This window comes from Varroa jacobsoni, unplaced genomic scaffold, assembly GCF_002532875.2.
Source record: "Varroa jacobsoni isolate VJ856 unplaced genomic scaffold, vjacob_1.0 scaffold_714, whole genome shotgun sequence".
Classification (NCBI taxonomy): domain Eukaryota; kingdom Metazoa; phylum Arthropoda; class Arachnida; order Mesostigmata; family Varroidae; genus Varroa; species Varroa jacobsoni.
Window position 1 is genome coordinate 57,367 of NW_019213616.1, and position 18,892 is coordinate 76,258.

At 42.8% G+C, this 18,892-nt stretch overlaps 1 protein-coding gene across 1 annotated transcript in view; it reads right to left on the minus strand.

The window, feature by feature from the left end:
- Positions 1-18,892, minus strand: part of LOC111262930 (solute carrier family 4 member 11) — a 184,607-nt gene that overhangs the window by 54,396 nt on the left and 111,319 nt on the right. Inside the window, exon 4 of the mRNA XM_086969364.1 lies at positions 15,544-15,667. Within this exon, the coding sequence (XP_086825490.1) occupies positions 15,544-15,667 (124 nt within the window). The remainder of the gene's footprint in view (positions 1-15,543; positions 15,668-18,892) is intronic.

Consider the following 18,892-nt stretch of genomic DNA (forward strand, 5'->3'; position numbering starts at 1 on the left):
ATATATATATATATATATATATATATATATATTGACACAGGCGCGTATATATATATATATATATACGCACCTGTGCCATATATGCGATGATATATGTTATTTTTAATCATGTTTCGGTCCTGGAGGCTATAGGGTGTTCGACCCCAATAACGTTAATTGATGCTACACCCAGCATAGTCCATATGAATAGAATACCAAGTGGCAAGACTTAGATCGCATTCCTTTACATTTCATTGTAGATTTTTGTGTTGAGCTAAGTTTATTGTCATCACTTCAACATTAGCTTTAACTATTATATTAAAAAATAAATCACAACGTCTGCTAATTTAGAGGGAGAGAAAAGAAAATGCATATAGAAAGGACGCTTCAGCAGTAATAGCGGGTAACTAAGCAGCCACTGGAACTAGCTCAGCCATTGTGACATACCGTGTGTATGATGTGTTGACGCCACTTTGTTCGCCTTCTAGCCGGCCCTGTTTTGCTCTCGATTTTTATCGACATATCGATGTAATCTGGGGAGAGTCCCGTTTAATTTTCAAACAATATCATCTGCTTCTTGCCGTTATGCCTGCATCTTCTGCTGCTGTCAGTGCCGCCGGCGCCACTGTCCTGATGCCCCGAGTAACGTGCGGGGTGCCGTTCTGCTCATCTTCTCCATTTTCTAATTTTTTTTGGTGGCGCAAAGGAAGTGCTCGATCAGCCGTATCCGGTCAAGGAGATCGCTATCTAACCCCGCCGCTGCCCTGATCTCAATTGCATTGCCAGCGAGCCAGCATGGTAAGCCGTCAGACTTTGAAGGACACAGTCAATGTCACACCGTTCTGTGCCCTACGCTTGTGCCACTAGGGGCAACTGCAGCCGTAAAAGGCACTTTCGTTGATTCTGCTACGGTCCTGAGCTATCCATCCGCCTAATACTTGGTGACACGATTCCAATCTATGCGACAAAGTTTACATCAGAGCTACGCATGCATACATTGCACTGGTACGCGTTGTGACTTTTGTGGCGTACAAAATGAACACGAACTACTTTTTTGAACCTATGCCGCAACAGCATGTCGATAGGCAAAAAGCATTCGATCAGAGAATCAGGCCAAATCCTGCTAGTTACTTCGGTGCTGTTCTTAGAAAAGGTACACATGATGCTCTGGTTAATCACGCAGCTTTAAGAACCATATCGTCTCCAAGCGCTGCACATAATTGTGTTTATTGTGAGTATTATAGTCTAGTCGTCTAAACACCCTAGGTTAAACATCTGGATGTCCATCCGTTGCTATTTGTATCACAAGGTGCTGTTTTCATAGAATCATCATGATCATTGTCAAGACCATTCATCACGCTATTAGACGATGGGTGTAAACGGGGGAGGGCCAGCAAGCAAAAAAAGAAGAAGCCCACCTCCCGTCGAAGCGTGAAGTGAATTGACGCGGTATGAGAGATGTTAAGCAGAGTGGACTGGTCGTTCAGCTGTTCAGAAACACGAAGTGATAAGCCATCACATAGTGAAGCTAGGAAAGCTTCGCGGCTGGGAACACAGCAGAACAACCCTTGCGCTATGTGTAGGCATTACCATATCCATGAAAAATATGGGTTGGAACAAAGACTGCTCAAGCAGCCCTGGCGAACATTTCCGGACACTGCCTATCTAAGGGGGGCTGTACCATAGTACTATTAAACTACACTTTGAGAAAGCGTGTGGTGTCTGGCCTGCGTGTCTTATACTCATCGTTAATTAGCTTCATGGCAACAGAGTTGAAACTACTGGTTTATCAGTCGCTTTTCGGTCGTTCGGTTGATGCCTGGTGCAACCTCTGAGGTTCTGAACTTCTAGTTCACTAAAGATTACTGTAATTCTTCATGTTCTAGCAATTAAGCATACGCATATTATGGATATGAGCCCGGCGTGCGCGCGTACGGGCGGCTTTGAACAGAGGCGGTCTTGTTTGAAAGAAATCATGTGTCAGCTTATAAGAAGAATGTACTTCGAGTGGGGACATTTCTGATTTTTGTATTACTTAAACCCCCACGGCTGTCAGAGTCGTTCCTTTGTCAGTGCGCTGTCTACCGGACATGAAACGATAACGGCAAAAAAGCACCATGCCATGTGCCGTTTGCCCATGTTGAAATTGCTATGGCATATGGTGCGGGGGCTCTTAATAGGCCTAAAATATATATATATAGTACATATATATAAAAATATAATAAAGGTCTCGTAGGTGGTGCCTCGGTGCGGGATGAAGCAGAAATTGAAGTCGAAAAAGAGGACTGAGGAGAAAAATCGACGAATCTGCGCGCAGAGTAATAATAGATCGCTTGTTAGGCAAGGGGAAAGCGGATAGGGGCGACGGCGAGCGCTGCTACTTCTGCTGATATTGCCGTAATTTCTTGGCTGATACAAATAACATAATGAGTGTGTAAGCCAAAGGAGAACAAGAAGTACACAGTGAGCTATTAGAGAGCATACAGGAGCAGGAGATGAAAATGACGTAAGTAGGTTTTTTATGCTGTTAGTTTCCTAGTGAACTGCCACTACGTCCTGTTTCTTTAGTGGTGTGTATCAGCAGTGACAGTATCAGCTCATTGAGGAAAAGACGAGAGGCAGGATAATCGGAACTAAATACTAGCAAATAGAGTTAATGAAAGGAAGCATACGAAGGAAAATGGTCTTTCGTTAAACGAAGATAGCTACCACAGAAACGAGGAAAGAATTCAGCAGTAACGGTATTTTTGTCGGATGCTTCTATCTATCTTGTTTATTTTGGAGAGATACCATCACCGAAGGACGCGAGATGGGCAAATCGGCGGTAAGTACAGGCGTCAGCCAACTTTAAGTGACTACTAGACAACCAAAGACGTGTAGAGACCATGTGTATAAATATATCACACATGATTCCTATTCTGCATAAATGTTCGGTTCCTGTTTAGCTATATGCAACTGAAACTCTGTGTCTGTTTGTTCGTCTGTTTGGACGGATTTTTGGGCGGGTCGTTAGATAGAATCCTAAGAAGAGTTACGCGGGTAAAATTAAGCCTATTGGGTAAATAGGTTTTTTTTCAGGGGGAGTCTGTTTTCATTCGTCTAATGGGGCTCAATAATAATTTAACCAAGTTTATAATTTTGTCGCAGTGTTTAGCATCTTTTTGCGTTTGTTTCAGAAGTTTTTCATACATGCCCATGCAAATCTCACAGGAGCCCAAGATAGTCTATATGTCGGGGGGTTTTTGTTAGAAAATGTTTTCTATTGACAAAATGGTAACCGAACAGCTACATGGAAATCTGTGTTGGAGAGATCGTTTTTGATACGATTGAAAGCTTTCGCCGAGCTAAATCAGGATGCTATACACGTTCCTGTACCCAAACCTCAGTCCTCAAGTTAAAAACACTTCTCAAAGGACGAAAACCTAACATGGTGTTCTATGTAAAGAATTTCTTATGACACCCACTGATAAATCTCAGCTAACTGTATATGTCTCTGTAACTAAAATGGGTATTTCAGTGTGAAAATAGTTAAAAACCCATTAAGGGCTTGGTCTCACCTGGTGAAGATACGTTTCGAGCCATTTTTTAATACTTTTTTGAAAAGAGTTCTGATAAGCGCCAAACAGAAGGTTGTAGCGGCTGGTTCGGCAGACCTCTCACTTGAATTTTTTTTTCTAAAATGTCCTTCAAAAGAGTTTTTAGAAAAACATAAGGATATCACAAATATATTTTTTTCCACGCGAGTTAGCACTTTGTGATCATCAGCTTTTTTTACGATCAATGGGTCTCGTCAACTTGAGTAAAAATACGATACATATATACCTAAAGCTGATATTGATATCTTTTAGTAAAATAGAACTAATATGCCAATCGAGACACATCAGATATATGTGTTTTTGTTTAATAGATTGTGTGTAATTATTAACTAGCCAAAAAAGTATAAAAAAATCTCGAGCTCGATGATATTCTAGAGACAAAATCAGTAGGTTAGTCGACTTATTAAAATCAGGCGAAAGTCCACTTAATTTACCGACGTCTCAGACAAGCAGACAAAGTCAAACAGCCAACATAAGAAAACCTGTAATTTTGTTTCCACCGGAAGGCTGGCTGCCAGCATGAAACGAACCGTATGTCTATTTCGGGTTAGAACCTGCGCCACAACCTGTTTCTAAGATTAGCAGGTAAATACTCTACATACTAAGATATCACCGGAACCTTGTTATTAACCGAGGTAAACGAATCAGATCACCTAAGACAGTTTACACAATATAGACACGGAGCAAAGTTTTCCGGTCCATCAAGTATATGCTAAAAATAAAAACCAAATTATAAACCTACTTTCTTTGCTAAACTAAGCTTCGGCATCGGTTGTTGACTACGGTATAGAGACCTGCGTATTTTGAGCGAGACGTGCTTCAGGTAGAGAGGCAATGGATGGTAAAGGAATGTTCTCGAGCATATATTCCCTATTCTGTTGTTATTGCTATTACTATGTCCGTAATGATCTCCTTCTAATTACTACGTTCCGCCCACCTTATTCCGCTGCAATGGTCGTTATTCACTGAACTGTGTTCCCGTCGGGAAGAGTCGATGGAACAAAGCGACCCAGCCATCAAGAGAGGCGCCAAACGAAATTGGGTCACGAGACAACTTAATTTCTCTTATGCCTCAGCAAATCAATTTGATTCAATTCATTAATCACGCGCCACTGTTGGCCAAAGTACTACACGTGCTCATTATCAGCAAAGGAAACACCTGTTCCTTCACTTATTTCCAGGAGCAGAGATGACGATTTAGTTCATAATAATGTGTAGCGAATTCGGACTGCTCAGACGGCCAGGTAATTGTAACAGATTTTTTATCGGAACTTCGACTGCTTTCCAGATTTCGTGTAGTTTTGTCGAATGTTAAACGTTTATAACTGACCACTGTTGCATGTTTAGCCATTTTCCATGTGGAACATTGCAAAGTAAACGAGAGACTCTATCATACGGTTCCTCATGCTGTCACAATGATAAGTAAGACTGCTGAGTATTCTCGGTTCACATCGATTATGTCCGTAGGAAATGTTATTATTTTAAGCATGCATTATTAATAATATAGAAATACAACTTTGACACTTCCATAAGTACTCGCACATAGGGGCCTTAGCAGGATCAATGGCAATAGCACAGGCATTACGCTATATAGCTGCCTATTTAATTCATTAATATGACTAGGCAGCCAGGACACCATCCCACATCAGTCTATTGTAGGCGTCATGAGTTGGCCAGCCGGCCCAGACAGTGCAAGTTACATTATAGCTTACTACACTGCCGAAATACCTCCTGTTCATTATACTGTTCGAATAAGCGTCAAAAAGGTGGGACCAAACCAACTACTCTAACGATTCGAATAGGCGGAAAACACCGACCCATTGCTAACATTCATGCGAACTTCCGTGCGATCAATCGGTTTACACGACCACACCTACCTTTTGCTCAAATGAGCGCTTCCCATGTGCGGTATACCGGTCAACTTTAGCGCAAAAAGCAACCAGCCCCCAAGATCAAGCCGTACACACATGTTTTTTGGACCAGTTTGGATAATTGTTACTGGCGAGCTGGCGTTCTCCGTCGTGGAGCATCTCGAAGAGTGAAAAATGAATATGAGCTGGACGTCCGTGGCTAGTCTGCGCCTCGGGGCATTGAACAATCTCGGCTTATTAATATCAACAAGGTTTGTGTTCTGGCGAACGTAGACGCTTGGTTTGCTCTTATGCGATCTGAACATTCGCCAGTTTACCGGCCGACGCAGATTTGCTGATCTTGTTGGTAATACTGTGGAGTTCACAAGTTTCCAACCCCATACTTATGGCCCTAAAAGACGCCTTACTAAACCGACATGGATGGCCTATAGCCTGCCTCAAGGCCATTCCTCATGGTCTGGTGAACAATCCTACGCATACAGCGTTCGTTTACTGTATCATCATCACACTGGCAATTCTTGAACGACATCAAAAGGAACCTAATACGTTACATTGCATTAACTAAGGAAACCTTCAAGCATGTCATGTGGAATATTATCACCCAGCATGAATACTACCGGCGAAACGTCGACAACGTAAGCAAGATTTTCCCATTCATCCTTTTCTCTACGGCCTCAACATGCTCCTTAAATTTTTGACGTTCCCTTCGCGCCTGTTTAACCCCTGCTCGCCGTTCTCAGACGCGGCATTCTTACAGAGACGTCTTGTTTTACGCACTGGGCTATCTTCTCATCGATCGGATCGAGCATTCAGCACGCGCACGACGATGCGAAACGCTGTCTAAAGAATATCGTCCTTGATAATCAATTGAAATATTTTCAAATAGCACAAACCGTACGGATCAAATCATTACTGAGCCACAACCCAGCCCGAAGCACACTACTAATATTGGACACCTCGCCACTACTGCAGGGCAATATGGTGAAAGTACTCTGCTCCATGGTACCAACAATGGCAACTGTGCTTTAGTTTGATCTATGGATAACAAGCGTATCGGCTATTGGCGTTGCAAGGAAATGCGCCGCCGATGGCATTCAGTGACAATCTGAAGAATACAAAGGAGGCGGTAAGAGTTGGTACGCTCTTCTTTCTACTTCCATACCGCATGGAAATCGACCTCATTAGCACCTACTAATAAACGTTTCAACCTTATCCATAAGATTACCCAGTTCCAAACTAATAAGACCGTGCCTAATAAACAATTAACGGTGCCGGATTTCACGATATTTAACAGTTTGACTGCTATGAGCATTATGAGCGCAGCTATGACTGACATCACAGGGCATCTGGCGTCTTGTGAAGACATTCGAACTTCACAATTTAACTTAAACATCTAAGTCTATACACATCAATGAAAATTTCCATTGATACACACTTGTATTGATCCCTATCTAGTAACTTAATGAAATTATAAATGTATCCTTTGATTCACCTAATTGTTGCTTCTCACTATGCCCCATTTAACAAGGGAGTATAAGATCTATTTGACCTTATGAATAGCTAGCCATATTATATTTGTTAGTCGTCTTATACGAAACGTACAACATAGCTACACTCCATGCTATTAACACACAAGGAGTGTGTTTATTGTTAGTTACAGATATTGACCACGTATGTGACCGTAGCTAAATCTAATAACAATATTGATATTAACAACAGCAATACACTTTTATCCCTTATTCGTCTCATGAGAAGTATATGAGCGTTATTCATTGAGGTCTGTCTATTCGGTCCTTCACAATGGCTTCATTAAATTATCCTTAGAATCCTCTACTCAATAGTAGCTTTGGTCGACATAGAGCACAAAGGGTGCGCGATCGTTCGGCCTGAAATCTGTGATGTGCGTTACTTGACTTCGTATGCAAGTATGTATTACAACACAGCCAGAGCGAACTTCATAAGTGCTGACCAGCTGAGCCACAAACGACTATAGCCTGACACTTCGAAAAAACAGTGACCTTCGTTTGGGTGACTCTATCACAGTTTGCTGAGTCAACAGTGACGACGTCGCAGATGTGTGCCAGTAAATATAAACGTATATCAAGAAAGACACCTGGTTAGTCAAAAAGACACCCGGTTAGTCAAAAAGGCGGACCAACACTTATCGACCATATTACCAACGTTATCGCGACCTACATAGGCTGGAGGGAAGAGTTGCTGCCCGTCGGCATATGTTTATATAGAGAGTTCCACACGTGAATATACATGAATTTAATGTTTTATACTCGGTCCGGTACATGGTTTCGTGCCGCATTGCCACTAAGCCAGTCAGGAATAGCAAACGATAGCACAACTTACTCCGCTCGTAGCTTTTAGGTACATAGAGCTTAGACTTAACTAATCTTCATGGATGTCCTATTTTACCTTATCCTTCCAGCCATTTCTATTGCAGCCGCTCTTCGCGTACTTCCCTAGAGAATCGCTCATTTACAAAGTAATGATGTGACCTGAGCTCTTCAAAACTGGGTCCTTTCTATGTCATGCATTACCCTGTATGTGTGCTTGGTCCGGTTCTTAGCTTTTTATCTGCTTTGATGGCAACTAAAACACTAGGGAAAAAAATAAGAGGTTTAGCCAGTGACTTTGTGGCCTTCCAGGAAGCCTGCGCCGCTCGTCAGGACTGGAGTCGGTCATTCCTGCTTTTCCACTTCCATTCCTAGATATCATACTTTATGATGTGATTCGTTGCCGGAGGAACTATACGAATGGCATCACGTGCTTCTGCTCATTCTGGCCCAATCTAAGCCACTCACGCTGCCTGATCTGAGTTGACGATGACTAGCACGAGTATCTAAAGGCTGATGCTGAGCATTAGTCTCGTGCAAGCAGCATTGATTACCTCATGCCACGTTGCTCTTTTTCTGTCGTTTTCTCCCTAACTTTTATCTTATATGGCGACTTTAATCAGAAGGTTTCGAGTGTCGCTTCTCATTTCCCCATCCATCTTATACCGGGGCCATCGTCTACATTGGACAAAAGAGTACGAAAAAATTAGAGAATCGCAAGAAGAGAGCATGGCTGTTGCAATTGGTGCTGCTGCTTCTGCTACTGGACTGCGAAAAAAAAAAGATCATACCCTAGAGCGATAACCTATTTTGCGAATGTTCAGAACCTTATGCCCTCCAACTACTCCAAACGCTCTAGTTTCTTGTGCATTTTACGTAACGTAACACGTTGTTCGACGGATCCTTGTTCCTCTCCGTTCAAGAGTGCGTAGCACGGAACGCGGAACTGCCTCTATATCGCGAAGCGGTACCCGACCAAACCAGACGCACATTCTGATCGAGTACGATGGTTACGAATGAGGTCGCCACTGCTTTCACCACTGTAGCTCCACTGCCTTCGTCGGCATGACAAGCTTTACATTGGACTTTGCAAACTATAGTATCCTTCATAAGGCTTAAACCTTATGATCCAGATAGGTTCAGTCTAGACATCAAAAGTAGTGTTCCAAAACTGGTGTCGCCTCGCAAACAACAAGTCACAACCAGAGGAAGAAGACCAGTTCTAAGAGACGCGAGTGCTGAGGTATTGAATGTAAGATGAACGTAAAACCAAGTATAATTGCATGACGTTGATCCGCTCAAGGTTTAACGAGCCTTGTTGACTGATCGTGACATCAATACCCGCTGTAACATAACCTCAAGCGCGACAAAGCGCTAGCGATGCCCGGTTGATTGTGGTAATATGACAAAGGTAAAAAATATGTTGTGAGCGAAACAAAGAGAGGTAATAGGAAGAAGAAAAGTTATTCGCGAAAAAGACAAAGACCATAGGAACAAAACAATCGAACATATGATATTCCTCCCTGTAGACAGGATAATAGTTTATTTAAGGCAAATCATGTATCCGATAGGCCAAAAACAGAGGCTACTTCTAATAGAATCGACAATTATCAATCTTCAGTGACCTCTAGTGATTATGTTTGCAACTTAGTTATTTTCGTATTTGCACAAATCCATCGTAATCAAGCGCCTTCAAGCCCTTCAACCTAAAAAAGAGTGCTCACTCGATATAAATTGTCAACGCGGTAATCTAGTACGGACATTATGTATCGATACATAAGTTATTGTCAAATTATTACAGAAAGCTTTGTTTCTTACTTTCTGGCTAGCTTTTGACAAAGACAGTAGCTAAAAACTAGTTAATCCGACTCTAACTTCCCTTATATGATTCATATTTCCACATGACATCAGTAAAACATAGGCGCATATCTCCCCACGTATGCTTTCTTCAGGTAAGTGACTACAAGATAACAAGATAACACGGAGCGTGACGGATGAGTAGATTTGGAAAGGGTCTTCGGCTGCCCTTCAAGAAAAATGCCGCTCACGTTTCTTTTTTGTTCAGTTTTTTTTCTTTTTTTTTTGCCATTTTTGTACTCGTGTTTCATGATTAGTTTAATATTAGCAACTCTAGATGGACGCTGAAATAGCCACGGTCGCCGTGGCAGGTAACACCGCAAGGGATAGTAGCGTACTCCGAATATTTTGTGCAGCGTGTGGGCGTTGAGAAACCAACCAGGGTGATCTTTGAGTCCTCAGGGCGAGCATATTTTAACACTCCACAACACTCTACCTGCAGCCTCTAACAGTCACAGCTGTGGTTGCAGTTTTTCCTCTTTGACTGCTCCTTTGTTTTTTTCTGTTTTACCATCTATGCGAAGAGTACAAACGAGGATGGGAAGGAAGTGGGAAGGGGAAACTATAGAAAGGTCAAGAAAAAGAAGTGAGGAGACAAGGAAAGAGAAGGAGAACTGGATGAGCTAGAGTAGAGAGGGAGCTGTTTCCTTTAGTGCGATCCGAGCGCAACGGACCATGCTTGCTAGCTAGCACTTAGAAGGTCGAGAGTCAACGTAAGAAAATTGCGATAGCATTCCTCTCGCTTGACCACCTTGGATGGATCTAGTCGAGCGGATCTGCGGAGTTTGCTAGCGGCTGTGCTGGTAGTTGGCGCAGCCTTTTTGGATTTTGCAGCTTCTGGTCAATGCTATTGCGACCAGTGTTTCTTTCAGGCGTTTGCCAGTACTCTTTCGATGGTTTCAGCAAGGTTTTCCCTTGCAGTAACACCAGCGCACCGCGCAGCGTTACCAGAGAGAGTAATGCAGCCTAGTAGAAGGTCAGCGAGCACACCAGGTCATCCTATGGTGGATTTTTCTTGCATTGCCTTACGCCTAGTGAGGTCTAGAAAGAGGGAGAAGCGCTCAAGGCAAGTCTAGACAGTGACGCTTGCTGATAACGTGAGAGTGGCTAGCGCTGATGTATGTTCGATAAAGTGATCGCTGGGCCGCAAGTCAACACAGGAAGAGTAGTGTGCAGAAGGGGGACAGTGGACGTTTTTTCCGGAAGCGCCTTTTCCGTATCTCCCAACGGCTGATTGATCCAACTGTAATGGCGGTTGGAGGCTTGAGCTTAGCTTCGATTCCGCGTTCTCTGGTGCCCTTTCTTTAGCTCACTCCTTTTTGCTCCTGTACGCCGCGTTCATCCTTCGTCGAAAGGGTTATGTCTCGAACTCAACGATAACAGCAACAACAAAAAACGAGAAACGTTAAAAAACCATTGGGAAACAATGTAGTTGCGAAAGTGTTTGAAGGACAAGCTGACAAGAAAATAGTGTTTCATTAAAAAGTCTGCGGGCAGAGAGGACAGGCAAAAGGAACGGAGGATGTATCATTATGTCAACTTTCGCCGTCGTCGCCCTCATTGCCATCACCACCCATAATCGCCTGTTCCATCATTTTAACGATTTCGTCACCTCTCGGCTATTGACGTCTGCCTGAGCTTGGCCGGTAACGCCTCTAACAGATAACAGTGGCTTTGACTGCAAGAGCTTCTATGGTCAGCGCGAGTTAGCAACGGAACAATGAATGAATAGCAACCTTATATAAAGCTCGTACGACATTTCGATTATGATATACCTTCGTTTGCCGCATTGGTCTATGAAATCTTGTAGAGAGGTACTTAATTTTAGTTTCTTTCTAATTACACTGGCTAATTGAAGCTTGCGGTGTACGATAGGACTATCTCGCGACGCAAAGTTACAGCTTCGGCCTATTTGAACGAGATTACGATCGACATTCTTCTGCAGTTGTTATTTTGATTGCATTATATCGTTCGAACTAAAGCCTTCTAGCTGTAGACCTAAGGGAAGCAGACTTTTGATACTGGTCTACTTTGAAGCTTCAGAAGCTTATACTCTCAGAGTCTAGGATATATAATAAAGTGTTCGAACAACAAATTTCAGAGATCAAACACTTAAAAAGCTTTGGCACCTTTATTCGTTAGCCAAATGCGCAAAAACGGCGTGTAGTTATTCTTTTGAACGTCGAACGACATCGGAAGATCGTCAATTTCATTTTGCGAAGCATGACATGATACGTACCCGTGGTTCGATCTCTGCAAACGTTTCCGATACTATTATATATTATTAGTTATAGTTTTAATTAACTACAATAGCAATAGTTTACTAGGCAATTTAGTATGACCTTCAGCCGTTTTATTACTACAATAAATTAAGGAGGTTTTTATTGTTACAACAGTACGGGCTAGTACCGGTGGTTCTTTGTGGTCAGGTTCCGTTGCCAGAAAGCTAGGTTAGTTTGCTCAGGTGGATTAGAGCTTTTTGTTGTTTCGTAGATCTTTCTCACGCATCCGTAATGGCCTGTAACACCTACCGCTGAGTGGAAAACGTATTCACTGAAGAAAGGCTAAAGGTACTGCGCGTATCCTATTATGATGGCCGAGCAGTTGCTGTTGCACTCGGTGGATCCAACCGATAGGATCGTGCCTAACGTGGAAATGGAGCGCCACCTTCTTGAACAAATCGAGCATCGTTTAAAAAAGTTCTGTCGTCTTATAAGGTTACTATATGGCGAGCTGCGAATAGGAGCTCAAATTTGCCTATTTGTCCTTCTCTCCGGTGGAAATTCATTGTACGAACTTCTTTTCGACATGTGCCTTTTCACTTCGTTGAAACAGCCACAATTCACGTACAGCCATCGCTTAAGGACGTCATGTCAAGTACTAAACCAATGACCACGTAACATCATTCTCTAAATCAGTGTCTATTTCTTTTCAAGAAAACGCCAATGTTGAGATATTTTTCAGTTTGTATGTACGACGTGGTTTATTCCATCGTCGATTAACGACTCAACAGGTGAGAAACACCCAACAAAGTATGGGGAAACATCCCTTGTTCCATGGGAGTTTTTCCTTTGAGAGCTATGTGCGGCCATATGTTGTAAACCTGGAGTCAAAGCTCTTGATGTATTCAGAACATGTAAAGCAGACCGACGATCTAATTATGCATAGTAGAGGACGCAGCGTCAGCCTCTATTCTTATACGATAACCGCAAGTTTTTAAAGACGATTCCCTGTTCAATCGTATACAAACTAAAGACGTATATTTATTTGTACTGGCAAGAGTGGCGAAAATGTGTCAATCATTGCAAAACCAAAGGGTTATTCTCTATGTGGTTGCTCACTGTGACTGTTCAGGCCTTGAGGATGCGTACCTATAATGTAATTTAAATCACAACAAAATAACTTTATAGCATGAATCTATATCTCAACCAATAGATAAATCCAATATGTCTTATTCGTGAGTACACTGGGATTAGACTTTATTGCCAACTATGAAGAGTGCGATGCTCCATAAAGCTCCGCGAGCAACTTTGTCACAAGATGACTTTTGGCCATCTGGAGCGCAGCTACAGAAATGGTCTTCTCGAACAAAAATATCATCGCCCTAATGCGGTACCACTTTCGGTATTACCGACTCAATACGTTACTTATAGGAACTCTCATTTTGTTTGTTCTTCTCTATTTCGGTCTCGCATTCGCTTTATCTATGGAATTAGATATGCACACATTAGCACGACGTCGATACGGTCGTCCATCGAACAAGCCGTACGACTTTCCATATAGCTGCGCTACTTTCGACGAAGAAGACATTATGTCTGAACCCTTGACCTCTTGAAAACTCTCAACCATTATACGGTTGGAACGGAAGGCACCGGGGGGCGACTGTTGGGCATGTAGCAATGGGTATCAAAGCCATACTCAAAGCGATTACACATACTGGATTGACATTCACTCTTTTTCGTGAAATGATGCAGGGACGGAGTAAAAAAAAATACGGAAAGCATGAACAGCACGAATCCTCTGCTGTTTCTTGGTCACTTCAAGCCGACTCTAGTTTCCTGCCTGGTCATGTTCAGTAAAACAGACGGTCGTGAAGCGGTCTCACTCCGTGTATTACCCGCGCAGTACAGGAAGTGAGACGGATACTTGCCGCTATCTATGAATACAAAGCAGGGGTGAGTATGTGCAGAAACATCTAATAATTGAGTAGGGATTACTGCTTGTTCCTGTTTTGTCTCCCTTTTCTCGTTATTCTCTGTGCTGCTGCTGTTACCGTTGGTGCTGCTAATGCTTTCTCCAAATCCCCAACATCTTGCCTTGTATCGGTCGGTGAAGAAACCTCTAGGAGGCTGCGTGGCTTGGAGCAATCAGTAGGGGCCCATTAGGGGAAACACTGAGAAAGCTCATATCAGCGTCCACTCAAGCGGACGGGATCAGCCAGCTTTTCTTCTGCTCCCGTTTGGCTCTCGAGTCCGGCGACTGCTCGCTTCCTTGTCTCTTGCACTATCTCTCTCGGAAGCTTCGATTAAGGCTACCTTTGGCCTAGGCCCCTGTGCCAGATTGTGGCAGCGGACTAACCTGGTGGGCCATGGTGAGGCATCAATACTGTCAGCAATGCTAGCGATGGTCAGTCGTAGCTAACATGTGGCACGAATTAAGAACTTCTGTTCTTGCCATAAGTCTCACCCGTACCACCACCGTTACGATATTATCTAACAGATACGCGGATTTATCCGGCTATTTAGATACCTATTTAGGTACTTTGGTAGTGCTAGCAGCAAAGTAAACAGAGAAAAATGCACAACATCGAAGCAGCGGCTAAGGGTTCAAGCTTTAGATCCCTGCAACTGTTCATCCTCACGGATCTATGCAGCTTTATTGCTGCAAGCTAAGCCGTTAAGAACAAAACATTCTATAGTATATGTTCTATTCGTAGTAAGTGCCGTTGAAGATGCTTCCAGCATCTAATGGACACTGCAAACTATTCCGGTGCTTAAATATTTCTTAGTTTTATTTTTGCTTCCGTGTATGACCCCGCTATATGTGCTTGAATGCTGCATAAAGCACACTAGTACGTTGGTAAAACAGAGCAAAGCGTAATTAAAATGAATATAGGGTTTAACTTCACTTGTTTTAATTTGGAAGTTAACACAATGTGTAGTATTGCATCCGAACAATAGCTAAGTTATTTTCTGAATGCGCTTATTTACTCATGTTAATGTTATCGAAACCGAGAAACATCATCGTACGCATTCATTGATTTTTATAGCCACCTACATATCATCATACGTCCAGCAGGCGTGCAAAGAGCAAGCCACGCTAACGGCAGCTTCAAATAATGGTCTTATGGTTGAAGGTACAGTAACTGTGATAACTTCAGTAGCATAACTTAGTGTTTTCGAGTAGTAAGCAGTACCCTTACCAAAATCAATTTTCTCCTTGTCGTGTTTGAACTCGAAGAGCGAGGGCTTCATCATCCCTTCCACTGACTCAGTCAATAATTATTTATTAGGTATTATACATATCAACAAGAGTTTATAAATGAAACCTAACATAAAATAGTACCACTATGAAATCTTCCTTAGTGCAACAAAGATCAGCACACTTCACCTGAAAATATTGACCTGTTGTACACGGAGATTGCGGGGTATGCGGCTACAAAGTCTAGCGCGCGCTCCCTATTGCTTTTCGACGTACCGAAGTCTAAAGGACTCCGGGGTAGAAAATCCGTGGGGCATTCTAGGCCGAGGTCGGCCAGCGAATAACAGTGAACAACACGCTAGTTTCGCAGTAAGTTTCCAATAAGGATAGTTATGCAAGATTTAGGTCCAAGCGTTGTTATTTTAGCGGTTGACCCAACAGTTCTTAATTCAGAAGTCTGCCTTAACTACTTACTTCTTTGCTGGGTGTGAGCACGAGAATGAAAAATCGAACTTCGTGTGAGGTTCTCCCCATGTTGGCGGGGTGCTTGAGTCTTGCCACAGCCACGTGACGCTTCTGTAACGACGGCAGCGCACAACTGAGAAAACCACAGATGCATGCAAGAAGAACAAACCATTGGTTAGTCACGCAGACGATTAGTTTTATCTATCGAAAATGAAGAGTAGTAAGGAAGTACGGTCGACATCGACGCGCACGGCCGAATGAGCAGTCAAGGCCCAACTCCTAGAAGTGCTAATTTCTTATACTAGTGAAATGAATTCATTCATTTAATTATAATAAATAATAATGAAAATAGTTGATATACAGATATATAGAATGATTAGTTAGAATTGTCTTACTTTTTAATCAAGCATCTTTTCAAACGTTCTTGTTTTAATCTAAATTTTCTTTGCAGCCAACTTCCTAATCCCTATACAAGCAACGAACTAATCGGCCACGAGCCTACTTCAAGTGCTGACATACTTGTAAGGCGCTTTGCATCGTAGCTATTCGGGGTGAAGTTCATTTTTATACGTGGGCCGATGTGGGTTTCAAAGTGAGTTTGTATTAAGCTGAAAGTAGCCGATATTTTATAACCTCAGTATGTATCTCATGCATACATGGTAAATAACTAAGTACACAAGGGTATGAAATACGTACGTCTAGCTTGTACACAATAGATAAAACAATTTACTTTTTCCCTTGGGAGTGTTGTACATTAGCTAGTAAATGTGGTGTATAAAAAAGTATAGACGTCGACATATCAGTGAATAGATGCCAATGCGATATGCGTAATCAGCGAGCGTTAATCTTACGAATAACTTCTTTAAATGACTGTAAAACTTATTGAAGTATTTACTCTGTACATGTGATAGAACTTGAAATCGCCGTCATAAGACTTCGTCACTCTTAATCACTTGTGCAACTAAGCAAAAGACAAGTATGCGCCTTTTCGAATGCATCTCGCGGGGAGGTACAGACGAACTCTCGGACCCGCGCGAGAACGAAGAGCGGGCTGACAGAATATGAGTAAAAAGGTTTGCCCTAGTAAGGACTCTATTCTGCGCTGCTTTCAAGCTTTTTTTGTCGTCGTGTCTTTAGTGCTCCGGTGATGCTCCGTTTGCATCAGCAGGAGCATCACTACTGCGTCTGATCAGTTGCGGCTTTGAGCCTCTGCCTACCGTCCATCTCTTGTGCCGACAGTGGGGAACCTCATATATTCCAAACATGCCACCAGCTCAGCGTTGGGCGTATTTGGAGTGTTCTTGGCCATGATGATAAGCTCTGGTTTCCCGAGTCCGCTGCATCTGCCGAGCTTCACCGCCGGTAGCGGCGGCAGTGTAGTAATAAAAAGTCCTCTTCAGCTAAAAAGTCCGCGATTCGTCCTGCAGCATATCCTCTGCATCTTCTCTGCGGTGTTAGTAACTGGTTGCCCTTTTTAGCCGTTTCATTTACCTCGATCTCCTCATGCTGTCTTGCCTATAAAGGCACAGGCAATCTGGCTAGGCCGTGGTTCGTTCGGCTAGAGAGTTGAGGCTATGGGCCACCGACAGCTTGTTTACCCTGCTGCATCGCAATAGAAACGAAAGTGGCTCGAACAAAGAAATAGACGCTTGCTTCTATCGAGGAGCCATTAGCTCACCCATTGCATTCCGAGTGCTAGGCAGAAAGAGGCCGGAGATGTTTGAGGTTAGCGGGGGTTGGGGCAGTATCAAACAGCGGAGGAACTGAAAGCAACCGTCAATCGATTCCCAGACCTTTTTTGCTGCTACGGCAATGAACGAATTTAGGACAGCGGTGGACATTCCCATTCGGTGTCACAGTAAAGCTCCACCGCGAAGATTCGAAGTCGCCCGCTTGCTACTCTTTCGTACCGCCGTGACATCACCAGTAATTTTCAAAAACCCAAACATAGACATTGCTCTAACTAAGATCGGTACACGTGCGGCTACGGTGCCAACATAAAGGGATGCACGTGTTTACGCACATTATAATGAACGAAGTGAATTACGTTTACCCCCAAGTTCAATCCTGTTACAGAGAAAGACCTCAGAGGCGAGCCAGCCAAAGGGCCCTTTCCCAGAAAACTCGATCTGCGTTTCGGAGGAAGAATGCCCGCCGTCTAACGATCTCAAATCAGAAGCAGCAGTGGATTAATCGTGTCCGTTCCAGTGAATCATCTGGTTGTCATAGGACCACTGGTGTATTCAAAAAAGTTGCGAGCAGAAGCTGCCAGCTTCTTTTCTTCCAATGAGCTTACGGTTGCTTTTTTTCGTTTATGGCAATGAACACAACTAAGAGGATTATAAACACGTGACATCTATAAGTGACGTTGAGCGTCGACAGGTTTAGATTCGAACCCGGGCTTAGGCAACTCGATGGAATACCTAATGGCGATACCGGACATAAAACGCGAAAGACAGAGGCCTTCAGTTGCATTAGTTAACGGGATGCCTCAGCTATGTCCTCAAATACTTGCATTAGAAAAATTGCGATATTCCTGGGGAGAAATCTGTGCCTAAGAACAACCTTTTATTTGAAAAACTAATTAAACTTCCATTTAACTTCATAACAAGATAACAAGACACAGATTTTAAGAGGACTCCACAGTAGTGCTCGAGGGAAGCGTATTAGAAGGAAATTCTTCGCGTTACATCATGAGAAAAACAAACCGTTATCTGAACCATTAGAAATTCGTACAATATCGATAGAACAGATTCTGTTAACTTTGTTGAGTGCATTTTTTGGTATACATCTGGTCCTACTTCTGAAACGGCGGCAGGGGCATTTTCTTTAAGTTTGCCTACCGTCCGTAGCTTGCTATAGTACCATTATAGATAGAATAGAACTATGTTATATAATATGAAGGCCATTCAACGTTGCATTGCCTGGATTTAAAGTGATCCTTTAATAAGGCGATTAGTTTATTATTTACCTAAAGGGACGGACTACCCTGCTGAACACAAATACGCTGCGAATGTTTTTCAATCAATTAGGGTACAAATGGAGCCTGAGATCGTCTACTAGTAGGAAACAGGGTTTATAGTTTTATCGGAAAAAAGGGCCCAGTGAGGCCTCCAACTGCACAAACCGCAACGACTGTGCTTTTCTTGAAGTGCAAAACTCTTTTATCAATAACTTAGAGATTTTCGATCTACGACAATCTATGGACGAAGGACAGAACTTAAAGAAGATATTTGCCGGTCTTCTCAAAAAAAGAGCCAGACGTACGCGAGAGGCGACCAAAAATTGGCTGAAACGAATAATTACTATACAAAGAGTCCCACGTTACGGATGTTGCACTGTGCAATGTGTAAATACA